We start from the raw sequence: 20,621 nt of genomic DNA on the forward strand, positions 1-20,621 counted from the left end.
TGTTTAATGTCATAATTGTTTAACCCCAATTTCTGATGGTTTCATAATTGTTTTTCTTTTTTTATAATTTGCTCAATTTTTTATGTTAGTAAGATTGCCTACGGTTTCTTCATTATTTAAAATGCAGAAACCAATCTCTTTGTTCTAATATTTATCATTGTTGCCTATTATTTTATTTTCTGGCTGGATTGAATTGTGTGTGGGTTTTGTAAGTATACTACCCATTTTTTAACACAAACGAACTTTGTTTTTTTCCCTTAAAATACGAAATGGATGAAACAAGCTTATAAGTACAATGTTTTTTCTGGTTGCATAGATTCCAAAGTTTGAAACTTTGTTGAAGCCTCATTAGTAAGTGGGATAGTTCAATGGTAATATGCGCTAGGGTTGTATCTAGAGTTGGAAATACAAGTGATTTAAGAGCACCAATTTCCTTATTCTATCAATTTGAAGAACTAACTCCGATCCCTTGGTCTTAGATTTTGATGTGTATGGATTTGACTATATACTTGAGGAAGATTCTTGTGGAGTTGTTTAGAAACACACACACACACACACACACACACACACATGTTGTGACTATGTGAGCTGAGACTCTTTTCTTAAACATTTTTATCAATTTTTTGCTCTTTAATTAATTATCATGTTTCATTCATCTCGTCTCATGGGGTAATTAATTTCATCTCTATGTGACCATGACAAAAGAGAAGGGGCCCTTTGATTTTAAACTTTGAGTATTACTTTTTGGTTTTAAATGAAATATGCTCATGTGGTTGATGTAAAATGATAATAGTACTTCGTAGGTCTTGGACGAAAGGGCTAAGAGTTGGAACTCCTAATCCTTGAATATGGTTTATGATGTAATATTGAATGTGAAGTACCTCCACTCCTAAGTTTATGGGGGGCAGGTATGTTTGCTACTATAAAATGTTGAGTAAAAAGAAAATGTAGGCCAAGTACAAACTTTAATATATATAAGTGTTGAACCATAGTGTACGTATTATTGCATGGTATTGCGATATTATGAAAAATGCATACTTGTTGCATTTTAAAGTGTAAGTCGATATCATATAACAATTTTGTTATGTTTCTTAATGCTTGCGAAAATGAATACTTGCTACATATGAAAAAGATGTACGAATGTTACTTACTTGTTTGTTATTGTTATTTATAAGATGCTACTTACATTTCATTGCTTGCATTCCATTTCTTTTTTATTTATTTTTTGGTTGGTTGGAGTGGTTAAAGCTAAACAACTTATGTCACATGATCAGCTCTTGAAATGTTAAAGGTGGTTATCCGTTTTTTGCTAGTGTGATGCATGCCTCTTAATTTGAGCATGTTTATTTTCTAGCTTATACATATACCTTCTGTTATCAAAAAGGCATATTTTTTCTTTAGAGTTCTTATTTCATCTTATTTGTTATTTATTAGTTTTCACTTGTTTCTTTGTAATAGAAGTAGTAGGTGGTATTCAAATACTTGTGAGTTAAATGACTTCTATTCCTCCAAGCAAGGCATAGATGAAAGAAATAAGTCCCTGTCCTAAGTACCTAGAAGGTGTCAAATCGTTTATGAAATTTGCTAAAGACCATTCAGGGAATGTAGATTGGTATCTTTGTCCATGTATAAACTGTCGTAATGTTAGTGGTGGAAAAACTTATAAGGTGGTCAAGGAACATTTAATTTGTGATGGTATAATGACATCCTACACCACATGGTATTGTCATGGCGAACCCATTAATGATGTTGAGCCAAACCAGGAGCGTTGTAGTGCATCTTCTAGTGGCAAGACTCATGAAGAGCATCCACGAATGTTGGATTTAGTGAATGATGCTTTTAGGTGTGTTCTGCCAGAGACCCTAGATGCGTGCATGAATGAATTAGGTTCACATGGGGATACTCATGCTGAACGTGGAGAAGATAATAATTATGAAAACAATTCACATGAGGACATAAAAGCTAAAAAGTTATGGGATGATGCAACTCAACCTTTGTTTCCCTCATGTGCAGTCGAGGAAACAAAATTGTCTGTTATAGTTGAGCTGGTAGGCTTTAAGTCTACACATAATTGGTCCAATAACAGTTTTGATGAGTTGCTTAAGACACTCAAAAGAGATCTCCCTAGTGGTAACACCTTGGCAGAGAGCACAACTGATTGTTTGGAAATGATCAAGTCTCTGGGTATGAATTACATATCTATCCATGCATGTCCCAACGATTGTATGTTATATTGGAAAGATAATAAAGCTCTTAAACATTGTACTACATGTGGAGAAGGCAAGTACAAGGCTGAGTTTAATAATAAGTCCTCGCTTGTACCAAAAAAAGTACTGAGATACTTTCCTTTAACCCCAAGGTTGCGTAGGCTTTACAGGTTAGCCATCTTGTTTGTGGGTAATATTCATTTATACTGTTTCCATATAAAATAAGTTGATATATTTTTTCTTACATATACTCTTGTAGCATTTCGTGGATAGCTAAGATGATGACATGGCATTCCAAATCAGCTTCCCCACCAGGATATATGCGCCATCCATCAGATTCTTCTTGTTGGAGGGGAATTGATACCGTGTCACCTGAATTTGCTGTCGAGCCGCGTAATGTTCGCTTAGGCCTTTCAACAGATGGATTTAATCCATTTGGTAACAAGAGTCTTTCTCACAGTTGTTGGCCTATAATGATTAATCCTTACAATCTTCCACCTTCATTTTGCATGCTAAAAGAGTTTACTATGTTATCATTATTAATTCCTGGGAAGCACAGCCCAGGAAAAAACATTGATGTGTATTTGGAACCATTGGTGGATGAGTTGAAAGATCTATGGAACAATGGATCAACTGTTTTCAACTCTCACAGTAAGACTTCTTTCACAATGAAAGTTGTTCTTTTGTGGACCATACAAGATTTCCCAGCATATGGGTATTTATCGGGTTGTAGAACTTCTAGAAAGTATGCTTGTCCAGTTTGCGGTGAAGATATATCCTCAATTAGGGTTAAACACGGGAGCAAACAAGCTTACATGGGTCACAAGTGCTTTCTACCAGATAACCATCCCTTTAGATCTCAAAAATCTCAGTTTAATGGGAAAGAAGAACATGGGAAGACTCTTAAACAATTAACAAGTGACAAAGTACTTGAAAAAGCTAAGAACCTTCAAAATGTGTTTGGAAAAGTAGCGTCTAGGAAAAGAAAAAAGAGAGAGGACAATGATGAGACTGCATGGTCAAAGAGATCGATCCTATCTGAGTTGCCTTATTGGGAGGTACAATTTTCAAATACGTTATTGTCAATTGTAGTTTAATGTATATCATTTAAACTATAATAAACTATAACCTTTGTGTCTTTACAGAATTTGGTTGTTTGTAACAATTTAGATGTGATGCATGTGGGGAAAAATGTTGCTGAAAATCTCATAGGTACAATAATGGGCGCAAAAAATAAGACTAATAAGGACGGTCTTGCAGCTCGTTTGGACTTAAAGGAGATGAATATTAGGAAAACGTTGTGGCCTGTACAAAATGGGACTAGAACTTTTTTACCACATGCTCCTTTCTTACTTTCAAGAGAAGAGAAAATGTTATTTTGTCAGACCTTGAAAACATTGAAGGTTCCTATATGATACAGTTCTAATTGGGTGTATAATGTAAGCATGGAGGATCTTCAGATTAGGTGTCCCAAATCACATGATTATCATATTGTTATTCAACAATTACTGCCGGTACTATTGATGTACGTATGCCTACAAAGAGCAAAAGCCATTGGGTGCTGCGACTAGACAATTGTCAATATTTTTTAATGTGCTTTCTTCTAAGGTTATTTGTCGCAAAGAGCTTGAAACTGCTAGCCGACAGATTGTGGAAGTATTATGTGTGTTTGAGAAGTACTTTCCTCATTCATTTTTTGTTTCAATGACACACCTCGTAGTGCATTTGGCGGAGGAAGCACGTATTTGTGGTCCTGTTAGATTCCGTTGCATGTATCCTTTTGAAAGGTAAGCGAAATGATATATAATTATTCAATTCAAGTGTTAATTTTTCAAGTGATGATATTCATTTAAAACCTTAACTTAATGTCTTGTTTTAGGATGATGAGAACATTCAAAACCTATGTTAGGAATAAAAGGTTTCCGGAAGGGTGTATCGCCGAGCGATACCTTATTGAAGAATCAATTTTGTATTGTAATGAATACATGGCAGAAGGTGGGAGTGGAAGCCACAAACGAGCAAGGAAAAATTTCTTGGATGATGATAATGGTTGTTATAGTGAACAACTTAGTGGTAAAAAGGGCAAGGTGTACAAACTTTCAAATATCCAGTATGAACAAGCGAGAAGATGGGTATTGGAGTGCTCTAAAGATGTTGTTAGTTGGAGAGAGTAAGTACAACATCCAGTTCATGATTTTAGACTCTTATACTCAATAATAAAGTAGCATTTAATGCTTTTACCAGGAAGTACCATTCCTACGAACAAAACCACCCAAGTAAGAAAAGAGGACGAAAGGGAAAATCAGTTGGGAAAGTGATGTATTTTATTCCTTGGCTTCGAGAACAGGTTCAAATTAGTAATTATTTAGTTTTATATTGGTTGGTGCCTTTTTATTTGTACAAAAATATTAACATATGCATTTTGACCGAGCTAGTTGGAAAATGAAGAAATGCCCCCTTTGAAAAGGCTTGATGAAGGTTAGTTATTTAAAGCTATGTCGTATAACCGATATACAGTAAATGGATATTAATTTTGCAAAGCCAAATGTGACAGTACCAAGACAACACAAAATAGTGGGGTTGCCATGAATGCCACGATGAGTTTTCAAGCCAGTGCAAGAGATAAGAACTTGATTGATGGATATGCGACTTATTATGGCGTCGTCCAACAGATTCTTGAGCTGGACTATACTGAGTTCAAACAAGTTATTTTTTTATGTGATTGGGTTCGAATAGGAGATAAAGTAAATGGATGTTTAGTTGATCCAGAAACCAGGTTAACATTTGTGAATTTTAGAAGGTTCATTAGCAGTTCAAAGGAAGGTGATGAGCCTTTTACTCTTGCTTCTCAAGCACGCCAAGTCTTTTATTGCAAAGATCCCAAAAGAGACGATTGGCGTGTTGTTTTAGATGCTCCAAAGAAGTTGACCCGAGATGTGGACGCATATGAAGATCCTTTGTTCTTCGAGGCAAGGCTAAAAGTAGATGCTTTTAGATTGACATTAGTAGATGAGGTTGTAGAAGAAGATATTTGTGATGGATCATGGGTTGAAAGTTAGCTAAATTTTAAAGGTGCATGGACATAGTTAAATGTTATACAGCTTGTTGTTTTTCATTTTCTAAACCTTATTTTAGTATCCCTGAATGTCTTATAAATATTATTTTTTTTCTTAATTTGAACAATGCTTTTGGGATGAATCTAGATTCACAACTTGAAGGGATGGAACGTTTGATTCGATTGGGCAATCACATCTTCATGTTTTAATTTAGTGAAATAGTTTTTTGTAAGTACTAATGTGTATGCATAGAATGTGTCTTGCATTTGGCGTACTTTCTTTTGTTGTGTGCATTTTGTAATTGTTAGCTACTGAAATGTAATTGATGATGGAATATTTGAAAAGTGAGTTATGAATTAAATGAGTTTTTTTGTTTTGAAAATGGGGTGTTCTATTTTGTTTTGTGCAATATAGTTTTCAGCACAATGGCATCTGGACAAGCTGAGGGTGGGAGTGGATCTCGACAAGATGAGGGTGGGAGTAGATCTCGACAAACTAATGGAGAGAATAGATCCGGGTAGTCTGCGGGTGGTAATGTATCTGGACAATCGGAAACTGCGAATGCTGGTTTATTGTTACTTGGGTTATTTTAAGTATATATATATATAAGATATGCATTTAAGTATACCTAACTTATACTTAGTTATTTTAGAACCTAGATAGAAGATTTTTGTACTATTTGATGAAGATGGAAGACCAGTTGGAGACAAAGCTGCTGAATATAGTAGTCATCTTGGAGAATATAGTCGGGCGCATGCTTCAATAGCCCATCACAGATGGAAGAATGTGTCAGATGATGATAAGACACTCATATGGAAGTGAATCTCTGTAAATTTGATTACAACAATATTATAGTTCAATATTATTGTTTAACTACGCTAACTAATAATTTAATGTAAATATAGGAAGAATATGATTTGTCTGGAACAACGAAAGAAAAAGTCATGGCCAAGGCAAATGAAGATTGGATGAAGTACAAGAGCAGCTCCCTTAGGATGGTTTATGATATGTATAGAACATATGAAGAAAGGAAAAAACATTGCCTAGGTGCTGTTAGAAAAGAAGATTGGGAAAAATTTGTTGACAATGAGTCCACTGAAGTAGTAAAATCTCGTCGAGTTAATGGAAAACTTTCTAGACAGGTTGCGAAAGCAAGACAGAGATCTGGAAGAAAAGGTTCAGCTAGAATTGCTCACGAATTGGTAATCATTATCAAATTTAATTTTTATTACTTTTTGGTGCATTTAGGGTATTTATGTTTCTCGAGGTACTTGTTGTACGTACACTTTTACTCTTTGGTGCAAACATCAATTTCATATCTTTTGTGCGTGCACATGCATGTAATATAGTTATCTCGATGGTTGTAAGTTAGTTACTTACTGTTCACACACCCATTACTATACTTAAAAAGAAATAACTTGACCCGATGCATCTCCTAGAACTTCACCATGTCCAATACCATTTGCGCACAAGGCACTATTAGCATTCCATTTAATAATTCCTGCACTAGGAGCAAGCTAGTTGTACCATGTTATGGGTTGAGACCTGAACTATATATCTATTCCAATGGCATTGCATCAAGATCGACCTAATTTTAGCATGGTCTAGCATTTTTGTACATATAAGTAAGTCTTTATGTGCTTGAATATCTTTATATATATATATATATATATATATATATATATATATATATATATATATATATATATATATTTTTATTATTTTTTTTTTCCAGAAACTAAAGAACCCTAATGTCCCTGTCACGAGAACGGATGTGTATGTAGTTTTACATACCAATAGTGATGGCACTTGCCCCACAGACGAGCACAGTGACCAAGTGGTGAGACATTTTATAATAGATAACTTATTTGTCAATCATTTTGATGGTTTAGGTTATGAACAAATTCTTATTTGTTATATAGGAAAGTATAAAGGAAATTGTTACCAGTAACCCTGCAAGCACTATGTTGGATTTGGATCATGATCTTGTTGCACAAGTATTGGGGCGTGATACCAAAGGTCTCTTTCGTGGCTTGGGCACTGGAGTTAGTAGAAGAGGACTTGACGCTTCAGCTCCAGCAAAAAATCAGCTTAAAATGCAAAAGGAGATGACTTCAACTCTTATTGGGGAGGTCCAGGATTTGAAGTTGCTGTGTGGAGAATTGCAAAAGGACGTAGCGATAATGAAATCTGGTCAAGGGTTGAATGTACCGTTCTCCCTTTGTTCCAGTTCTTCTCAGGTAAGGTCGAATGCACCTTCCATATAAATTTTTTAGTGCAGATTTTACTCTAAAACATCTAACTTAATTGATGAAATTTATATCTACTATTTGTAGTTGAATCGGATGGACCAAAACCCCAAGGATTTCCACTTGGTTTACGCTCAGCGAGTTGTAAGTTATACTCAATACGTTGTGAGCATGTGGCTAATGGAAGGGCAATTATAAGAGAAGAAGTTGGTGGAGAAGTTATCGAAACTTATGATGTTATCTTGGATAGTGTGCTTGTACCTCATGCTCAAAGTACAAACTGTGTAACTCTTGGAGAGGAGGAGATAGGATCAATTGTCGATTGGCCCAAAGCTTTAACTGTCTTTGATCATTAGCCATTAGGGATATGAATATCTAAATGTTTAATATCTTACTACATCAGCATCTACTACTAAAAAGAGTTTAGCTAATAGAAAATGCTCTTATTTTGCAGGATGTGGACTTTTTGCGTGTTGCTTCTCTTTTTGTACATCGGTGTTACTGAAGGTCATGGAAGATGCTCGTAGAAGTCTCATGTTTTTTGTATATCGGTGCTTAGGTAGGATGTGAATGCTTAGATGAACCTCTAGTATTTTGTGTATACCGATTCTTTTTTTGTATTAAGTTGATCGTATCCCCTTGTTTTGTATATTGGTTTATAGAACACTAATTTGAAGTTACTAGCCTACTGGTTGAAAGTTTGAATCTAGATCTCGTGTATGTTTAATGACGTGTGTGTTTGTATGTTCCTTTGTACCATTTTCCATGTTTATTTTTTTTCTTCAGTTACTCGTTTATGGATTACTCGTTTATGAATTGTGATCAGAATCATGGATTCCCTGGCTGTACATTTCTTATTCATTCAGGGCGCTCGGCCGGTGCTCCTCCCCTTTCTGTCTGTGGATAGCTCCAACCACTAGTGCAACTTTTAATCCTAGGGAAGCAAGTCTAGTTCTTTGTGGAAGAGCTGACTTTCCATGATTCTCCCGTTTTGAAAACATGTTGATCACACCTTCGTATCCCCTTCAAACAGGACATTCTCCAAGTGAAGGTCAATCGCGAGGTCCACAACAACTTCTGCAACCTTCAACTCAGGCTCCTCACTAGATCTGACTGTCTCTGGCTTTTACTTTCTTAACTCCTATTTTCCGGTTTGGCAACATTGTTGGAGCCATTCCTTTGGAGTGACATGGTGGCTAGGACGTGCAGCCCCCTTGGATCCTTATTTGAAAGGCTTATTAGTAAGTTTCCTCCAAAAGGAACTAAAGCCGCGTGACTAAAAAGTCGTGCCTGATGAGTCACGGAGACTCAGACATGTACCAAGCTAACTTATCATATTGAAATTACTCGTTGCTGGTTGTTTCTCTTTGTTAACTACTCGTTAACTTATCATATTGAAATTTTTGTCGCCTGACTATAGGAGTTGCGATGCAGTTGATGAGGCAAGGTGCCATGTTGACTGTTTTAAGCACACTATTGGCTGTATTGGCTTGGCTAGCTACTCTACTGGCAACAACTGATTTTATCGACAACAAATGGTTGATTCCTATTGGAGTTGTATGTAGAAAGGGTGATTCTTCTTGGAGCTCCTATTTCGATTACAGATGAGAACTGGGGGATTGCTAGAAAGGTAGTTGCAAACAATCTTCCAACTTTCTAATTTCATTTTTTGAGTATATATTCATTGCACCCTAGTCCCTATATCTTTGTGAAATCATTTATACTGTTATACATGTTTGCTGGCAGATGGTAGCAGGCAGATTTGTGAATGCTTATGCTACAAGTGATTCTCTAGTGTAGTGTCTCTTCACATAGAAAGAGACACTATATATAATAACTAGTAATCCCAGATTGGATTTCCTTGGTTTTAGGGGAATTTTCCAACCAATACTACACGTAAGCTGTGTTCTGTTGATTATCTTGAAACTCTACATCATTCAGGTAGTTTAATTATATATGTGCTACCTATGTACTCAGTAGTTTTATTATGCATTGAGCTTTATAGATTTATTTATGTAGGTATTTATTTATTTTTGTCCTTTGCAGCGCCATTGGTCGAGGCTGACAAAGATACTACTGAAGATCCAAAAAGGTTCTCTCACCGTGTCTTCTTTTTTCTTTTTTCTCTGGGAAAAGGAACTATAAGGCTCCAATGATAATTATAAGGCTCTAATGCTAATGACATTTGCATTTGAGACATTATTTTTGGGTACTTACTTATTTTCGACGACGTGATGTTATCACTTTTACAAGCAATCAAGCTTTGGGTAGGAGTACATACAGATTGTTGCACTTGAGCAAAGATCTATGTAGTCTAACAGTTGCACTCTTTCAAGCAATGTGGGCCAAGGATTGTACATGTTAACTTAATTTTGAATTGTGCCATCTGGATGTTGATGTTTAACTTCTGCACCATTTAAAATTGTTAGATTGGATGAAGACTTGAGCTTTCTATATTAGCTTTCCCATTGTCCTTCTGGTTGAGTGGCTTTCTTTGCCTTTGAGAATGCAGCAGGGACAAATTGGAAAGGCATCTTGCAGATGCACAGATGTTTGACATGGCATGGATGGTTACACACAATGGTGGCGCCGCCATAAAATATGATACTAAATTTGTATGTAGAGGTATGTTAGCATGAATTCCTAAAAAAATGTGATCTATTTTTTTTTTTGACTTCGGATCCCTTTTTGTCATGTTGATTTGTTTGTTTTCCTTGCATGAAATACCCTGTCTTCATGAGTCACCAATTTGTGTGCCTGTGTTGATTAATTCCTAGTTTTTGTCTATTCCTCCTGGGAAATGATATGTATCCTTATTAGAGAAATCCTCCTCGGAAAATATATAGATTCATTACACATTTGTAGTTTTATATAATTTTCAATAATGTAGGAAACTGAATGTATATTGAAAATATTCACTTAATAATTTCATCTCTTTGAACTTGTTAGGTTGATTGCATATTCTTTCTTTGCCGAAGGTTAGGGCAGGAGCTGAGATGGTATTGTTGTCACTACTCGTTATTATATGCTATCACTGTAACTCTAATTTGCAGTGATAGAAGTTTCGGTATTCTCTTACATTCTTTATGTTTGTCTAAATGAGCTAATCAATTCCTTGATTGTTTTGTTTCTTGAATATTTGTTTGATGATTGCAAGGTTCACAAAATTGAAACTTTATTGTTGTTATCACTACTCGTTTGAATGGGTGAGTTTCTACGAACATGAGAATTATATCATCTTGAATCTGTACATTTTTTTTTCTTGAGTCCTTCATATGATAGTGTTAAACTCGCTTTCACGGCAACTCTTACACGATAGTTTCAATGATAAATAGCCTACTAGATACTTAAACCTTGATGTTTTTAGTAGTGCCCTTTGTGCTAATTATTTGATTTTAGTGTTTAATATATGAATGCTATTATTAGGTATTTGGCTATAAGTTGTCTTGTACAGTAACTTCCAGTTTCATTCGGACAAATTGAAGTCTACACTTGCTGGAGTGGAGCTGCACTGATAATACTCCTGTCGTGTTGTACGTTTGCCTATGATTTGGCTAGCTGCTTATTCCATCTCAAGAAAATAAATTCTCAAGGCTTTTGACCCTCATGAAAGGTTGTGCGACTCAATGAAAGACCAAATTGCATAAAGGTGACGAAGATAGGAATTTCAAAGCACAAAGTGTGTGTGTGTGTGTGTGTGTTTTTTTTTTTTTTTTTTTTTTTTTTTTCCATTATGTTATTATTATGCCTTGTGTACTTTAAAAGCCCAGTTATTTATTGGCAATCAACAGCTTGAAAACATTGTAAATTTTGGAAACCAATGTATAATATATCAAAATTTGAAATGTGTTGTTTTAGTATGTTTGTGTACTTGATTTTATGATATGAGAATCAGGTAGTATTAGTAGCGGTGTCGTCGGGGAAAAAAATAGGCTCTACCAAAAACATTAATTATTTTTAAAAAAATTACTTTAAACAAATACGACGGGGAATACTATCGTTACTTGACTTCCCTAAGACAATACACCATGAAAATGTGTCCTAAACTTAAGACGAAAATTTACGATGGTTCAGTATGTTCTAGATTTGAAAATATGCAGTTCCAGAAAAAAAGAAATTTGCGACGGTTTTGAAAGTTCTATAATTAACGACGGCTTTAAGAGTCGCACACCCGTTGCATTTCTAATTCGTTTTACCATGCATTTTCCCGTCGTTAATATTAACGACACAACTATTCATGACGAACTCTAGGACACCATTTCCCGTCGAAAATCTCGATTCAGGACGACAATTTCTGTCGTTTTTGGCCTTTTCTGGTGTAGTGTTATTTATTCTCAAAAATCCATACATCTCATTAGCGGGGAACAAGGACAAGCTCCTTTGAACTTAGAATAACATATGTACAATAATTTAATCATCTAAAGATAAATGCACAAAACATGAGTAATGTAACGTAAAAGCAGAGTCGTTTCCGAGACTTTTGGAGAGCGTCCTTAAGGTGGGTGTGTTGCAATTACAACTCTCTGATATATTCACTCAAGGTTCGTACTCTCAAGTGCAGCGGGCACTTATATTCCTCACATACTCAAATGACATCCAAAAAAACTGGGGTCAATTGATCACACTTGCCACTTACTATCACACCATCCTATTCCTAATTGAGTTAGAGGTTTTTTTATTAGGAGTTAAAGGGCTAGGGTGATGGTTTAGAAAGAAAAAGGAAGGGAAAAACAAAATCTGATAAGTTGAGAAATTGGGTCTTCAAGATACTTGTAACCAGAGAAGAACCTCGTTTTGTTCTTTTGCTTCCGAATTGTGATACATTCTTTTAGCCTTTTCTCTTTGTGACTCTATATGATTTTGAATTTTGGGAGTTATAACTTTGCCTTTGTTTCTTTTTGTTTTTGTTTATGATATCATCTCCTTTTGATTTTGAATTTTTGGGAGATTCGATTTTTGACTCCTTTGATTTTTTTTAGAGTTTTGGTTTTTGATGGGTCTTTCTTTTCTTTTCTTTATTTTTTCTTTTCAAAGCAACTAACTGATCTCTTTTTGTACAAGGTCTTCTCTTCTCTTTTTCTGATATCCATCTAATTCTCAACTTGTCAGCTGGGTAAGCTTTTTATTGTGTGTTATAACGGGTTAGGAATTTTTGGTGAAGAATAAAATGGCTTTTAGAAAATGGTGAAGGCTCAAGAGGTGTAACTAGAGGAAAGATTATTTTTTGGGTTTTTAACGTTTATTTGGCTATATCGATCCGAAAGGGCCTAAATTCTCTCCTAGGATATGGCGTGGTGATCAAGCAAGTTGACGTGTGGTCTTTCTATCCGGACATCCTTTGTGTCATCACTCAATAATCATTCAGATGAGGCTTTTGGCTATATTCTCATAGGATATGGAACTTAATTGTTCTAACATTTGTCTCGGAAACTCACTGCTATATACAATGAAATGCTGATGTATGTCATTCATGAAAAGATGCAAAAACTATTATACGTATATTAGTCTAAGTTCAAAGAAACAATCCTTACTCTATTGCTATAATGAGACTTCTAAGCTTTTTATTTATCCTAGAAAAAGGAAACAAGACTTTTTCATACTAAATAGAAAAATATTTTTGGTATTTTTAGAATTTTTTTTAGAAAGGAAGAAATATACTATTATATCTACTATATAGAAAAAAGCCTAGTTTAGAAAAATTCATAGTTTTTCCAAAATGTTACTATACCACCCCCAAATAGAACTATGTTTTATCCTCAAAGTATGAAGAGATAAGGAAAAATATTATCATAGAAACATGAGCAAAAACGGTGATACACCTGTATTCAGTTTTCATAATGAAAATACACCACCCGCAAATAAGTTTGGGGCGTGGGTTGTTTGATATAGAATGAGAAATATATGGTTTATTATACTATGGATAATTATTCTACTATGAAATCTTTTTAGGTTTTTATATTTTTGAAAAAATATATGAAATGCATGAAAGAAAAATGGAAACATTTGGCATAAGTTTGGGGCGTGGGTTGTTTGATATAGAATGAGAAATATATAGTTTATTATACTAGGGATAATTATTCTACTATGAAATCTTTTTAGGTTTTTGTATTTTTGAAAAAATATATGAAATGCATGAAAGAAAAATGGAAGCATTTGGCATGATATATCTGTATTACCTTCTACTTATATACCAAATTCCACAAGAAAACAAATAAAACAAGCATATATAATATTAAACATATAATTAAAGTTATACTAAACGTCATAATAAAGAAAAATAAACAACGACTAAAGATTATAAACTATCTATACGGACACTTAGGGAGCTGCCTAGTCAGAATCCGTGCGTGACTTGTCACGACGTCTAGAAGATCCTTCTCCTTGATGTTGTCGGGTCCTAGTGTATCTATCACTATGCGGGAGCATGTCTCTAATGCTCTGCAGTGTTCTAGTGATACTGTGCTGAAAACGCCACTGCTCCTGCTGGAAGGACCGTTGCTCCTCTCTGAGGGTTTGTTGTTCCCCTATGATGACTCCCTGTGTTTGCCTGAGCTGGTAGAGGTACGAATGCAGAATCCTCTGGCCTCCATGGAGGAAGTGAATTTCGTCCATGGGCTGAGTGAATTGTTGAGTAACATCTTCAGCGAAGTAATCCATTTTCTCAGTAGGGTGTGCTTGCTCGGCGGCTCTGGATTTCTTGATGCAGTGGGCATAGATAGGACCTATGGTAGCATCCTTGACCTCCACTAGGGCGTCTGTGGCCTCGAACCCCCAGTGCTGCATGATCCTGGTGACCAGCATTGGTAGAGGGGTGGTTAACTTCTTAGGTTTACAGAGTTGCTCCCAAACGAAGGTGACGATGCAGAAGATGTTCTTCTGCTCTTGAAGAATCCATAGAATATGGAGCATCGCCTTTCCAATATCAGAAGGCTTGGCTGAGCCTAACAGGTTGTAGGTTGTCCACTAAGATACTGCCAACTGATTCCTTCGCAGCGAACTTTGAAACACACGCAGTGAGATTTGAGGTTTTTCACCCCCTTGAGAAGTGTCTCTACCATCATCATGTCGATGGTCTTATTATCTGGGGACTGTTCCATCTAAACATAAGTTTTCAGAGGAATCCCCAGAACATCACTCACCACCTACTTGGTGAGCTTAAGCGAGCGACCATCCTTGGCAACCATGATGTGGTCATCCTCCCCTTTGAGCAAACAATTATAAAATGAAAGAGTAGGAAAAGGAGAATAACAAACCTGCACCTTCCAACAAAACCAAGGGTTCCCATCCTCTTCTTCTAATCTCAGCCTTGAAGTGCACTTTAAATAGATCGGAATTGAAGAGGTTTTGAAAATTTTGCTTTGACACGATTTTAAGAACTCAAGCCATTTAGATTAGGGATTGATAAAATTGGGGTTTTTAGTTTGAATGGGGGTTGAAAATGGAGCAGGCTGTGAAAAAAATTAGGTGGTGGTATGTATGGGTGAGTGGGCAATCGTGAGCTGGATGGGGGCGGTTGCAAGCTGGCTTGGGCAGCTAGGGTTTAGAATTTTGTGAGGAAGAAGATGAATGTTGGGTGGTCACGTGGGCTAAATAGGGTTGATGGCACGTGCCTTTTTAGTTGAAATAAAATTTTGGCCCAAGCCTAAATGAAATTAGGAAATTCCAATCTTGTCCTTAGTGCCTTGCCAACTTCAAGAGCCGATCCGCGCTTCGTTACCCATCCGATCTTCACCCGTGAGGTACCAAAAGGATCAGCATAAAAAATTCCTCGCAAACATATAGGGTATACTCACATCCAATGGTGGATAAAAAATAGATGATGGAAAGAAACAAAAAAGAACTGTTGGGAAATATATACAAACAAAAGAAGGAAAATTTTAATTAATTTTTTTGGGTTTTGAATAAGTTTGACTGAAATTTTAAAAAGGTGGGTCGTTTTAAGTTAGATTCCCAAGACTTGAAGTTTTTGAAAACTTGAGTCAATCCCAACTAGATGGTTGGATTACTCTCTTCAATTGTGCGTAATGAACTGGAGGATAACACATGTAGACTTTATAAACATAATTATTATGAGGTTGAAGACCAGGGCAAGTTGGTGTTTGACAATTCGAGCACCAGCGTTCTCTCATAGCTCGTCTCTTACATGCGTATGATGAACTTTTACCTAAACCAGGAATGATTTTCATTATATGTGTACATATCATCAGCTGCAGTTCTAGGAAGTACTTGCACACAATCATTGAAACTTATCCATCTAGTCTTGCTAGGTGGAGGGTTTTTGTTCATTACAGAAGACATTTTTGAAAAGTTTTTAGAAAGAGAGAGATTGAGAAGGGGAAAAGATTTTTTAGAAGAAATGAAATTTTTTGAAAATTTGGACATGTTTGAGTCTTTTAACGTCAAATTCTTGAGATAAAATAGAGAGGTGGAAGCAAAAGATAGAATTAAATAGATAATAGTATCACTTTGGGTTACTTTATTTGTTTAATTCTCGTTTGGAGATGCCTCAATTTTTTTTTTCCAAGCAAAAGATATCTCTAACCATATAAAGGATTGGACAAGAAGATAAAAATTATACGTGAATCCGTTATCATTTTGGTTACTCCGGGGCGTATAATTTTCATTTTTATATCCTCTAGTTTAGAAAACTATGGAGAGATATTTTAAGAAACTCGTACTCAAAAAGTTGTGATGAAAAACAAACCATAACAGGAAATCTCATGCAACTTTTGTGTCGGTTCTGTGGCGAACCCAATCTAGATAGACAGAGCTTCAGCTATGCAAGTTGGGAGATTTATTGTGCAAGACATGGAATGTCCTGACCCAGGCAAATAACTCAGTGATATAGGCGATCCTTAGTAAGCAAAACTGATCTCAAGCTGCCCCTATATTGTGTTGTTCTAGGGGTTGGTCTGTGTAAAATCCATTGCCCGTTTTGTTGTTGGAAAATCACATAACTATTGATGTATTTAGAATTTAGCATTAATAGAATAAAGAAAACAACTGTTTTGAAAAAGAAAAGTAAAATAAAGAAAATAAAAACTGTATACTGGTTCCACAGGTTCACACTTACTCAAACGACGAGTAAAAAGTGTTTTACAAAGAATATGTGAGATATACGTGGACTAAGGCTCTGACACTTACAACCACACACTCCAAATGGAGGGTCCGATTACCTTATTGATGTATTCCCTTAAAACAAAAGATGGAATGGAATGGGAAAGAAATGCATCGGAAAAGAGTTTTTAATTCTCGTAAATGGGATGCTTAAGAAAGAGTTTTTAGTGCTCCAACTTCATTCACGTCACTTGTTGCTTCAAAGGCTGTGTTTGTTGGTTTAGGGTTTGGAATAACTTGTCCTGGGAACACAACTTTCTGGGTTTTATCTTGGGCTAACAAGTGAAGATATTGTTGCATGGATGCTAGGATTTGGGTTTGTTATTACATAACATATAACATTATTTCAGTGGGCTTATTTGTTTGGATGCTAGTTGATGGTGTAATGGGAACTAGGTCTCTTTGGTTGTTGATAGGTGGGTTTTGGTAGTCCTTGTCCTTGTCTGAATGTATTTGGTTGTTTGTTGAAACCTGGAGGTGGTTAGTTTTGTGGAATGTTGGTCGATGCAAAGTTTGGATGTTGTCTCCATGGTGCATTTGGTACATTGAAAACACATACTTCTTCTGGTTGAAGTGATGATAGGTTTGTGATCAACGGACAGGTGGCATCTATATGATTTAAGCTTAGAAAAAAATTGTATGGTGAGGTATTTATGTTCATGACAGGATGAGGGGTGGTCTTTATGTTTGGTTGTGGGGGCATCTATCTTTCTTGTGAGGGTTTCGATTAAGGTTTTGATTTCTGGGTCTGACTTCACCTCAAAAATACCACTATCCTTAGATGTACTGGGTTGGGCTGTTCTGGAATTGTTTATGTGACCCTAATGGGTACTCTTTTCAACTTAGTTTTCAAAAAAGGTTAAGGCTTCGGTTGCACCTCTATCTAAAAAATTACCATTACTCATGATGTCGAGGGTTACTTTGTGTTCTTGGAGAAAACCTTTGAAGAAACATTGGACAAGAGTGGATTTTTCTAGTTTATGGTGAGAACATGAATGGAGTAGGTCAGAGAATCTATCCCATGCTTTAGAAAATGTCTCACTTGGACTTTGTCTGAAGAACTGTATCTTACCTCTTATCTCTTCTATTTTCTTCAGCGGAAAGTACTTCTTCATGAAGGAGAACACAACCTTTTCTCATGTATCAAAAGAATTGGGCTTCTGAGAAAGAAGCCAAGCATGACTCTTACTAGCTAGAGTGAAAGGAAACACTCGTAGCTTAACTTGATCATTGGTGACGCCTGGATGGTGGAAAGTATTACATATTTCATGTATCCGGCGTAGATGCTCGTATAGTAACTCATGCTATAACCTGTGGAAGATGGGTAGAAGATTAAACACATTCAGTGGAATGCAAAAATTGCTCATGAGTCGTATACAAGATGGAAGCCCATCTTGTAACGGTGTGTAGAAATTGGAGAGAGGCTCTTCAGCTTGCACTACTTCGTCGGCTATCTTAGTATATGGAAGACTAGAAATAGAAGATTATCTAGAGCGTCGTGCTCTCCTACGTGAGTAAGTTTTATTCTTGCTAATACCTATACTACCTGAACGCAGTATCATGCACTTTTAGCAAGACCACAAAACTATCCTAACATGCACAAACGATGCAAAGTATGCTCAAGCAATCGAAATTCATTTTTGCAAGTATGGAATTTTGAAAACTTTGCTTTGGTCTATAATTTACTATGCCCTATTCAAGGGAACAATTGGGCATGAGACTAGGATGGCTCTACTACACGTCTTAGAAGAGTAGGCAGTCACTTCACCAAGTGGAGTACTACCAAGAATCTCACTCACGACGAATTTGGGGGAGGGGAGTGAGGAAGGTAGTGTGTTGATAATAGGGAAAATGTTAGTTTTACCTCGAATGTAAGTAAAACTCAAATGTTAATTTTACCTACGAATAAGTGATGAAACTCAAATGTAAGTAAAACTAAGACTATTTTCGTGCTTATATATCAAAGATTCTACTCTTGTTATCAATGCAATATGTTTAGAGTAGAGAATTCGTTCCACTCCTAGTCGTTTAGATGTGAAGTTTCCTAGTTCATGTAAGCTAACAAAGTTGTGAGAGTAATGGAATTGAAATTGACTACGATGGTCAATCAACTAATCAAGATGCGATAAATGAAATGACGGCAATTCAATACTAAATTGACAATGTGAGAATGAATTAGGGGAATTTGATTCCACCTTGATTCGACTTAATAAACTAACGAAGAATCGTCGTAATCTAAATTGCAATGTTTTCGCATAACAATTAGGTATTTCTAATCCCTAATTGTTCATGGTAATCTCTACCAACTAACATTCAGCATATGAAGCAATCAAACCCATTTTCATGGAGAACTAATTACTTTCTAGAATGGAATAGATTACTACAACCATTTCTACGCTAATCCAATCAAGTTTCATCAAGGCTTCCTCAAACCCCTCTAATGGAGGTTTTAGCCTTGAATCAGTAAGCTATCATTTCTAACACAAGAACAACAAGAACAAGTCATTATTGAATAAGTACTAAACTTTATCAATCTAATTGAACAATAGTATATGATTCGAAATGAATTAACATTGAATTAAAACTAAGATTATGAATAACTAATTATCAATTTAAGACAAACTAAATGAAATGAACTAAGTAATTGATTCTAAAAACTAAATTTATTGTTCTAACTAATTTATTGATAATTCACTAGATAAAAACTAAGTTATTGATTCTACAAACTAATTTATTGTTCTAAAAACTAATTCTATGAAAAATAACTAGCTAAAAACTAAGTAACTTAAGAAGTCTTTGTCTCTTCATATAGAAGAGACTAGATCCACAATTTTGTGCATGGGCTAAGGAGCCATGTTTTGGGCCGAAAAATCGAGCCCAAAACCTCATTACTTTAGTCGACAAAGGGGTTTTCAGCTGGAAATGAATTCAACAACACTTTCATCCATTTTTGTTCCTCTAATTGGGTCAAAGCTTGGACCATTAGAAAGCTCATTCCGAGCCAGTCGTTTTGACATAAGGTAGGCCCAATTTTGAGGTCTGAGTCCAAATATATGGCCTTTGGAAGTTCTGCTGACTTTTGTGCGCTATTTTTGCCAGCGTTGACCTTGACTTTTCAGCTTTGACCGGGCTTTAAAAAGGCTTTTTCTCCTTGAATCTTGGCCTTTAATCATAGAACTTCTTATCAACTAACCTTTGCTCCTTTATCTCGCAAAAAGGGACGCATTTCTACACATATTCGACTCGAATGCCTGAAATACATAAGAACACGATAACAGTACTAACTCTTACTTATTAATCACATAATTGGTCTAAAAGTAATATTGTTAAGGGGTTAAAACTACAGTTTTGGGATCTTATCAAACCACCTCCAAACAGCATTTTGCTTGTCCTCAAACAAATATAAGAAATTAGAATAAGTGACCAAAAATAGAGTTCGAACTAATCTCGTTTCGTCGAGTGGGATTGCATTAACCATATGCAACAAGGCCTTAACACTACTATAGAAAAGCTCATATACCACTGTTATATACAGTGGTAAAAAGCCTTTAGCCACTGTTTTCAAACCGTAGTAACAACCACCGTGACAAATACTTCTAACAAAATCGTGGTAAAAAGTACATATTATATACCACGGTTTTAGCTAAAACAGTGGCATTAGGATTTCCAAACCGTGGTTAATAGTCTTTACAATTTTCTCTATCCGCGGTGAACCATGGGAAATAGTGATGATATATACGATGGTTGGATAAAACCGTGGTTTATAGAATCTCCTTATACCTCGCCTTACAAAACCGTGGTTTATAGACATTTAAAAAAAAAAAAAAAAAAAAACCCTAATTATTCAATTTTCATCATATTCAACCCTAGAACCTGCAACCTGTCCATTTTCACCATATCCACATTGGATTTAAAAACACATTGTTCAAATAAACAATTCATAGTGCAACAAACAAAATATATAAATTTAGACATTGAATTGCTAAAAGAAG

General features: G+C 35.7%; 1 protein-coding gene across 1 annotated transcript; it reads left to right on the forward strand.

Annotated features, from left to right (window-relative positions):
• Positions 1 to 1,574: 1,574 nt before the first annotated feature.
• Positions 1,575 to 5,266, forward strand: LOC147515063 (uncharacterized). The gene is made up of 6 exons (XM_086592781.1): positions 1,575 to 2,377; positions 2,467 to 3,265; positions 3,353 to 3,610; positions 3,816 to 3,994; positions 4,087 to 4,377; positions 4,762 to 5,266. Exons 1-6 carry the CDS (start codon positions 1,575 to 1,577, stop codon positions 5,264 to 5,266), a joined length of 2,835 nt encoding a protein of 944 aa, XP_086448907.1.
• The last annotated feature ends 15,355 nt before the right edge of the window (positions 5,267 to 20,621 follow it).

Source organism: Coptis chinensis, chromosome 2, assembly GCF_015680905.1.
Source record: "Coptis chinensis isolate HL-2020 chromosome 2, ASM1568090v1, whole genome shotgun sequence".
Taxonomy (NCBI): domain Eukaryota; kingdom Viridiplantae; phylum Streptophyta; class Magnoliopsida; order Ranunculales; family Ranunculaceae; genus Coptis; species Coptis chinensis.